General features: G+C 40.9%; 1 protein-coding gene across 1 annotated transcript in view; it reads right to left on the reverse strand.

Annotated features, from left to right (window-relative positions):
- LOC100558074 (vertebrate ancient opsin) overlaps positions 1-1,194 on the reverse strand; it is a 137,942-nt gene extending 136,748 nt beyond the window's left edge. Inside the window, exon 1 of the mRNA XM_008106312.3 lies at positions 497-1,194. Within this exon, the coding sequence (XP_008104519.1) occupies positions 497-875 (379 nt within the window). The 5' untranslated portion in view covers positions 876-1,194. The remainder of the gene's footprint in view (positions 1-496) is intronic.
- Between the last annotated feature and the right edge of the window lie 8,691 nt (positions 1,195-9,885).

Below are 9,885 nucleotides of genomic sequence, written 5' to 3' on the forward strand. Positions count from 1 at the left end.
AGCATTTTATATGAGCAGGGATCATAGTTATTCCTTTGGGGTGGAAGTCTATAAAACCTCTAGCATTAATAAACACCTATTTTCATCTCTCTCTTGCACACAGAAGGGGCGGGGGAGAAAGTGCGAGAAAAGCCTAATGTTCTGTAAATACATACAATAGTCGTATTCCTAACTTACATTCCTCCATGCTCACAGCCCTCACTGCATTACAAATTCTTTGTCTTCCCAACAAGCGATATCATCTTGTTCCTGTTCTTAACAATCCCATCCACTTTTAGCATCTCAGTTTTTCGGCAAGGCTCTGTCAAGTCAGCAAAGGCTGCTCAGAGCCCTAATCTGACAGAATTGCCAGGTTTTCGACAAATAATACACAGAGCTGGCAATACAGGATGGGATACACTGAGCAGACTACTCAAAAGGAAGAAATGAGTCATACACTGGAGTAAAAGAAGCATGCTGTCAGACAGACACCACATGCCAGAACAGTGGTACTTACCAAAGAAGGTGTTGGCAAAGCCGTACCAGACACAGCCTGCTGGCCCAATGAGCCACTTGCCCTGCGTGCTGGCAGCGAAGCTGAAAGGGGTGCCCACAATGCATATCATCAGGTCACTCAATGAAATGTTCATCAGCAGCAGGTTGATTGGAGACCGGAGAACTTTATTCCGGCAGAAAAGGACCAGAACCAGGAGGTTGTTCAGGAAACCCAGGCTCCCAATGACACCGAGGCAGATGGCTGTGATGAGGTGGCCGGTGGGACTCAGGCTCTGCTCTTGCCCATGTCGGTGATGGCTGTTGCTACTGCTGCCGCCGTTGCTGCACCAGACACCGTTCGCGACACCAATGCAACTGGGGCTGATGCTAGGCACGGTCATTTCAGTAAGCCTCCTTCCTGATCTCCTTCGAGTGCCTGGCTAAGCATTGCAAGAGCAGCAGAGAGGAGGGAAACCTCATAGGTAGAACAGATGCACAAACTCTCTCACACACAAGCAAGACACTTTTTTAAAGCCTCCCCTGTGTTATTTCTTTTTCTTTCTTTCTTTCTCATAAGGTTTTTCGAATTAGGTAGACACTGACAGTAACCTCAATGAGTTAAAATGTACTAAGGATTTCTTTCGATGATGCTCCACCATGTGGCCAAGAAGAGACGGCTCTCGCTGCTTCCTTTGCTTATGTCTGATGTACCGTATCAGATCAACCACCTAACCGGTGCAACCTGATCATAAAATGTAGGTCAGAGAAACGCACATAGAAGATGCTGATTTCTATATTATGGAAAACATAATATAGAAAGGCAAGGTGATAGAACAGAAGAGGGGTTTATTGAAGTATGTGTTAAATGTTCTTCCTTGCTTTGTCGTATTTTTACATTGCTAAAGTTTTGAACAAGTTTGTAAAAAATATTTTGATTGGTAAGGGGAGATAGTTTTAATTCTTTATGTTTTGGGCAGCAGCTGAAATAAACTCTTTTATCTGAATTAGATAACTGTCAAAATGTAGGGAACTGTGCAATCACGTTTTGATGTTTTTGTTTACAACTATGGAAAATAGTTCATAAGATATAGCCCTGTTCTTCTGGACATCTGATACATTATGAAACTAGATTATATTTGTTTAAAAGAGAGAGAAAGAAATACAACACAATGGATTCAAAATACCTGAAGCCAGTGTTCTGGTCTTGGCATGCATAGCATACGATTTTGCACATGTACACACACACACACACATACACACACATATATGCATAGAATGGTAGACTGAAGCACTTAATCCAGGCACTATGCTGAAATCCATTGTAAAGTAATCTAGAACATCATTTTGTTCATCTTGATTTCATTTCGAACCTAGCATGCTGTGCTAAATTTTCATGAAATCTACTTTTTTGTTGTATGAATGTGAAGAGTTGCAAGAATTTTTCACAAAAGTTCCCCTTCTTCTTTTGTATAGCTTATGCCTGTTTTATGCCTTTGCTATCCCTGTCTGTTGAGGTTGCTAAGAAAAGGCACTCAACTTTGTCCAGAGAGAGCCTAGAAGGCAGCCTGAAAGTGTGCATTGAAAGTATTAAAGTATTTCATGACTCCAATGCATTTTGCTGAAAGCAATGCAGTACAAGGGAATGCCATCTGCACACAGTTGTGCATTTACTCATGCATCCAAGTGCAGATGTTACCCTTATACACTGATCACATTAATTGAGATTTAAGATATTTAGTATATGAAATTATTAAAGAAGTGAGTAGTGCTTACCTTCTGCTGGCACAGGTACTTATTGCTTGTGCTTCACTTCTTTTCACCTCAATGCCTGGTCACAGCTGAGATCCTTCCTCACTGGAGCACCTCCTCACACCTCTCCAGTCAGCACCCACTGCTCTCCAGCATCCTGTCAACTTATCAATCTAGTCGCACAGACTTAACCCATCAACAGACACATGCCTCATGATTTTCATCAGAAGACTACATGTGAGGACCAAACGGAGGGACCATGTAGTATTAAAGGATTTTTCAGAGTTCTAGCACTGAATCCCTACATTGATCAGCTATTGCTTTCCCCCAATTTTTTTGGCACCTTGTCCTTAAGAATGGGAGGACTTGGAAGTCTCCACTGAGTACAAATCAGCATTTCTGAAGGAAAATAACAAAAAAGGCTATCTAAATATTTGACTGGACTGAGACATCTTACATCAGGGAGCACACAACTCCCTTGTTACAACAGCTCCACCGGCTGTCGATCCATTTTTGGGTGTAATTCAAGGTACTGGCGATGAGCTATAAAGCCCCATATGGTTTGGGTTCAGTCCATTTGAAGAACTATATTTGCTTTCATTATAATAAAGAAATTGGCTTTTTTATCTGAGAGAATACTTCTCTAGGAATTTCTAGGTCTTCTGACATGACTCTATAGTCAGTCAGCTAGAAGCTGAACACAGAAATGTGTTGGTGGAACTTGAGATTGCTAGAGAGCTGTTCTTACTTGGAATCTCTGAGTCCTCCAACAAAGCTGGTGGAAATTCACCATGGAGTCACACTGAAGCTCGTAGAGATTCCTACAGACAACATTTTAATCAAATCAGTGAATAATCAGATCTACAAAGATCAAAACTGCAAATGTGGAGGGAGAATTGTAGTTTTATCTAGACTAGTAGTTCTCAACCTGTGGGTCCCCAGATGTTTTGGCCTTCAACCCGCAGAAATCCTAACAGCTGGTAAACTGGCTGGGATTTCTGGGAGTTGTAGGCCAAAACACCTGGGGACTCACAAGTTAAGAACTGCTGATTTAGACTTTCAAATATGTTGCTAGACACCTTGAATCTCATTGCGAGAAAGGCAGGTATAAGTAAAAAGAAGACAAAGGAAAAGATTATGAAGAAGAAATAGGATTCAGAAATATGATAAAGCAATATCATAGACTGACCAGTCAGAATTAGTAATTGAAGCAGAATCCATCCGCCCATCCATAGGTCTATCATGGAATGCAATAGTTTGAGGAAAATATTCCTGCACATTGTTTTGTTCTACTGCTCATTTTCAGGTAGTTCAGGTTCAAGCCAAGTCTTTCACCTCACTCATTTTTCACCAACACTATCTTCAGTAATATGTGATATGAAGTAATATGAAGTCATTGTCATCATCTTGGATTCTGTTATAGTCTAGCCATGGGGTGGCCATTGTGATGTCTAGCTATTAAATGCTGAAGAGAGCCAATCATCAAAACACCTCATGTTTTGCATGTCACGATTTTGGATGTGTTAAAGTCTATTCTATTTTTTGAAAAAGTTACACATTTACTTCTTTTCATTTCTGATTTTTTTTCTCCAAACCATATCAAAATATAAAAAATATACAAACATGAAGAGAGGAAAAGTGAAGATTCTCACATGCCAAAATTCAATTACAAGAAAGGAATAGAGTATGCAACACTTATTTTGGAGGTCAAATTGTCCAGCCATTCTATTTAGTGACCGTGTTTGTTGGGGGATTCCGGAGGTCATCTTCCATAAAAATAACTCTGAAGAGAACATTGCGTAAACCATTCTACTTTAATCAAATTAGAGTTTAGATAATCTCCTTTTCAGCCTCAAGCAGAGACAAAAAGGCAATGAGTTGCTCCAAGAGCCTTAGTGGGGATCTAGTGTGATTTCTGTGCCACATCTAAGGCAGACATTCATTTACTTTATGTATATGTTTAAATAGATTATATGGATAGACATTAAACCATGCTTAATGAACAATAGAAAATCTTAGTCACCAGTACAAGAATGAATTACTTTTTTTAAAGTTACGTATTGTTTAATTGGGAATTAGAATCAATATATTGGGTCTTCATCACTATCGAGAACAGACCTGGGCTTTTCAAGGAAACTTTGACTCTTTGGTTTAGAACCAATGATTGACAGCATCTCTAAGAACCAACAATTTCTCTATCTTTTACAGGGCTATTGAGAGTGGGAAACTTTGAAGAGCAGATATTGTGCAAAGAGTTCCTTAGAGCCTGTGTATATGCTGTCAACAGATCGATATCCCTAACATAAAATGCTTCTCCTCTCTATAAAATTTCTTGAACTTTCTAGTATTAGAAGCTTGAAATCATAAAGATTGTTCATAGGACTGGTAAACTTCAATCCAATCCCTGGAGCTCAATGAACAGGCATTTTGTGTGGATGTGGTGGGAGAGAAAGCATAAGGTGAGCTTGTGTCTGTTGGGTTGATCCTTCCCATCCACAAGGAGTCTTTGGGAAGAAGAATTTGCTGGGGAAATGCTTTTGTGTCTGCAAGGCTGTTTATTGGTGTTAGCTGAAATAAGGCTTGCTTGCACATTCATTAATGTTCTTTAGTTTTTGATGAGCATGAGCAAGTTGGGTTAGGATTGATCATTTATGTGAATGGAGTGGAAGCATGCTTCTATGTTCATTAATGTTGTTTTGTGTGTGTGTGTGTGTAGCCTCAAGTCCTCTACTTCAAAATATTGCCTTAAGGGAAAAGGATATCTGTTAAGAGGTACTGAGTCAAAGACTTTTAGCTGATGGAGAAGCTAGCAGCCGCTAGCTTTCTATATAGCTCCAGTCCCTGGAGCTTAACAAACAGGCCTTTTATAATGACATGGTGGAAGAGACAGGATAAGGTGAGCTCTGTCTATTGTTTTAAATGTCCCCAGCCCCAGACAGTCTTTGGGGGGTGTTTGTTGGATTGAAGCTATTGTGTTTGTGGGGGTAAGGCTGTTTGTTCATGTAAGCTAGGAGGAGGCTTGCTTGTGAGGTTGTTAATGTTCATATTAGAAGACAAGACATCCCATCTAAAATACAAAGAAGAGCTTCCTGACAATGAGAATAGTTTGATAGTGGAATACCTCGCCTTGAGTGTGGTTGAGAGTCCTTTGGACATTTTTAAATGGAGGCTGCATGGCCATCTTTTGGGAGTGTTTTGAGTATTCCTGCATGGCCAGGAGTTGGACTGGATGGCTTTTGTGGTCTTTTCCATGACCCTTATAGTTTTTCTATACTGGGTCTTAAGGCAGCCATCTATAGAATTAAAATTATTTGAAAACAATTAAAGGCAATGATAAACATCAACAAGACAGTAGACCATGATAAGATCATATTGTTTACTATTATTGTTGAGATAAAAGTTTTCCCCTGACATTAAGTCTAGTCGTGTCTGACTCTGGGGGTTGGCACTCATCTCCATTTCCAAGCCGATGACACCTGCAAGGTCATGTGGTTGGCATGACTGCATGGATCACTGTTATCTTCCCGCTGGAGTTGTTCCTATCGATCTACTTACATTTGCATGTTTTCGAACTGCTAGGTTGACAGAAGCTGGGATTAACAGCTCACCCCACTCCCCGGGTTTGAACCGCCAACCTTTAAGTCAGCAAGTTCAGCAGCTCAGCAGTTTAACCCGCTGTGCCACTGGGGGCTTCACATTTATTGTTATCCTTTATTGTTTATTTCTATTTAATTTTTTTGCCAAAAGGGCTCCTAAAGTGGCTTACAAGATCTTTGGCGATTCCATACTTTTTCATAAACAACAATATTGTTGTTGTTGTTGTTGTTGTTTTGTTTTGTTTTGTTTTGTTTTTATATCCCACCTCCATCCCCCCGAAGGGACTTGGGGCAGCAAGCCCGAGAGATTATAAAATGGTGAACCTTTTGTTTTTGATGTCGGGAGGACACAAATTGCCATGTGGGGAGCATTCTAAAAGTGGAAATGAGCTCAGAGGACTGGACAAGGATAAGGCGAAATGGATACCCTCAGTAAGCTCAAGTTTTGATAACATTCAAGTTCCATTTCCTATTATTTTTGGAAAGCAAAGAACACAAATATTGCTCCCAACAGGAAAATGGAAAGAATAGCACACAAGCACCTCTTGAACAAAATGATACATGATGCTAGACTTTTAGAGAAGCTTGGAAAGAGTTTCACGGTTGCACAAAACTGTTTAATTCCAAAATACTGCTTATTCAGATGTGACTTTTCAGCACACAGTTCAAGACAAGAGATTGAATTGCTAATATTTGCATAATTAACGTAGAATAATGATGAAGTTAGTAAAAGGACCTCTCTTTTTTTAAAAAAAAAACCTTTAAAATATTGCTTCAACAAGAAATAAAAGTGTTGTATGAATGAAATCATGATGTTTAGCATAGGCTTCTACGTTTCAGAGGACACCTAATGGAAATACAATTTGTATTCAAATAGGTTAAAGGCTAGGATCTCAATTCTTGCATTACAGTTGTATAGATAAAGGTAAAGGTTTTCCCTTGACGTTAAGTCCAGTCATGACCGACTCTGGGGGTTGGTGCTCATCTCCATTTCTAAGCCAAAGAGCCGGCGTTGTCCATAGACACCTCCAAGATCATGTGGCTGGCATGACTGCATGGAGTGCCGTTACCTTCCTGCCAGAGTGGTACCTATTGATCTACTCACATTTTGTATGTTTTCGAACTGCTAGGTTGGCAGGAGCTGGGGCTAACAGCAGGCGCTCATTCAGCTCCCAGGATTTGAACCTGGGACCTTTTGGTCCGTACATTCAACAGCTCAGCGCTTTAACACACTGTGCCACAGTTGTATATGCAAGCCCATTTCAATCTTTAGAAATCTTTCAGATTTAAAAATAGCCATGTCTGGTTCCCTTGTCCAAGCACTGATCACTTTTTCTGCAAGGCTTTTATCATATTCATCATGAGCCACCATTAAAACTGACTGGCCCTCAGATAAAAGCCTAATACCATGCAGTCTACAAAGGAGCTGTTCTGGGTGCTGGAACAAGCGCTTCAGAATATTTTCATTTTCACCTTGTGCCCCACAACTGACTCATACACTTCAGTTGCTCCCTCATGGATTGCAATTCTACTTTTCAAGACAATTCACAATACTGTTTGAACTCAGAAGAGACACTTTCTGGTCCATAAAATCTGGATTCTCTCTGTTCTGATGGTCATTTTCATAAAATAAGATTATTGTTTTATACTCAAAACATATATTAGTAGATATTAGTTCTTTTCCTGATAACTATTTGAAAGGAAACATGAGCTTTGTTCAGGTATTTTGAAAGTCTATGCATACAGATATAAGTTACCACTGTGCTTGGTGGAACAAAGTTACAGTTTTCCCCAGAGGGAACCCCATAAGGTTTAGAAAAGTTATTATTTTGAGGTTTTTAAAACTACAGTTCCCCAAATCTTCTGATACGCACATGACCCCACAGCCTGTCTATGAATACAATTTCAAAATACCAGAGTGGAATTACAGTGTTTTATATATATGGGTGCTTGCTCCAAGGAACTATCGTGTAGTGCGGAATCCATTCCCAAGAATATATTAGGAATGGGAATCATCATATTTCATTGCATAATCATCATTGCATTGACTCTCCTCAAATAATTGTTGCATCCTTGATTCATATCCTCAGTCACTCACTTGCCCGCCTTTCAGGCATGCATTTCATTCACGCACGCACTCACTCACCTGCCTGTTCACTCACTTTTCAGGCATGGTGCTTCCTGCAACTGCATCCAAAAGCACAGACTCAGCTGCAGAAAGTGTTGTGCCTGAAAAGTGAATGTTTTTTTAAAAAAAATTGTGTCAGAAGTGACTTGAGAACATACTGCAAGTTGCTTCTGGTGTGAGAGAATTAGCAGTCTACTGAGACGTTACCCAGGAGATGCTGGGGTGTGTTAGCTGGGAGGCATCCCCACAAGCTAGAGCTCAGATGGGAGCTCATCCCGAATCCAGTTGCAGATTCAAACCGGCAACCTTCAGATCAGCAACCCAACCTTCAGGTCAGCACTTCAGCCATTGAGCCACTGTGGTTCCTAGGTGAAAATGAGTGAGTGAAGTACCTTTGCTGAAAGGGTGTGGGTGAGCAAAACTGTTTGTTTACTATATGCAGTACAAAAAGACATGTGGTGAGGGAAGCCTAGCTAGACTGTTTCCAACAGCAGTTTAATAAAAAAATAAAAAAAATAAAATTAAAAAGGGAAAAAAGTGTGACTACCATGCAATGAAATATAGCATGTGGTCTTCTCGATGTTACTACAATGTAGTTCAAAACAGTGTTAACATAGTCAGTGGAGAGGAATACTGTGAACTGCGATTCATGTTCATCCAGAGGGTCATCAATTCCCATGAACACATTATACATAGAATGGGAAACTTTTCTCATTCATTTTGATTTACTAACACTAAAACGTCAAGATCGCAAGCCATTTAAGGTTTTAAATGTCATCACAAGTACCTTGAATTCAAACCAAAAACATATTGGGAACAAGTGTAAGGCTGGCATTGCATGCTCTCTATATGATATTCTACGACCTCTTCATATTGGCTGCTGGAATTGCATGCATCACGGCAAATCTGGCAGTGCCCGATGAGGGAATCCTATGCCCCGCATACACCAGTTAACCTTCCCTTTTACAAGGGATCCCTACTGGAAGTAGCTCTACATCGTGGAATGGGAGCCGATGTGCTCCATAGCAAAAGGGAAGGTTAACTGGAGTATGCCACTGAAAACTACCCCATCTGATGAAGTCGATGGTCAGCAGTCGAGCTGTTACATCTGCGTTAGCTGCAGCTTTCAAGTCTTCTTTGAGCACAACCCAATGTAGAGTACATTACAGTAGTCTAGTCAAAAGGTAGCCAATGTGTGTACTACTGTGGCTAGTTTTTTTCTGTCCGGGAAAAGCCATAGCTGGGGCACCAGTTGAAACTGGTGCCAAGCACTTTGATCCACAGAATCCACTTAAATTTCCAGTGGTGGGGATGATCTAGGAGCATTACCAGGCTTCGTACCTTCTTCTTCAGGGGAGTGGAATGCTATTAAGTACTCAATTTCCAAAAATTAGAAAAATAATCCAAGAGACTCTGTTTTATAGGGATTCAACTTCAATTCATTGGCCCTCATCCAACCCATTACAACACCCAGGCACAGCTTCAGCATCACCCCAGTCCCAGCCCCAGTGACCAACCACCTTATCAAAAAGGCCAGGCAAAGCATCCTGCTTTGCCTGGCTTCAGGCAAGGAAGAGCAACAGGGTGAATGTGTCGCCCAACACACAGCTCCCTCTCACACAGCTTTCCCCATCCATTGGAGCCAACACAATACAGGAAATCTCCTGTGTTGCCAGGAAAGTGTCTGGTGACACTTTTACCCCAGTTGGGGGTGGAACCACAGACAACGTCATCTGATGGCTGCCATGGGGCTCTGTCCCTGAAGAAGGCTCTAAGCATCCTAGGACACTTATTTTGAGCCTTGTGATAAGGTCAAGAAATTGAAGTGTATGTCACCAGCATGCTCGAGGCACCTAATTCCTACCCACTGCAGCACCTTCCTGTAGATATTGAACAGCATGAGTATTAAGATAGAACCCCATGCCTCTCCTCCCTCCA

The sequence above is a fragment of the Anolis carolinensis genome, chromosome 3 (assembly GCF_035594765.1).
Source record: "Anolis carolinensis isolate JA03-04 chromosome 3, rAnoCar3.1.pri, whole genome shotgun sequence".
NCBI lineage: Eukaryota > Metazoa > Chordata > Lepidosauria > Squamata > Dactyloidae > Anolis > Anolis carolinensis.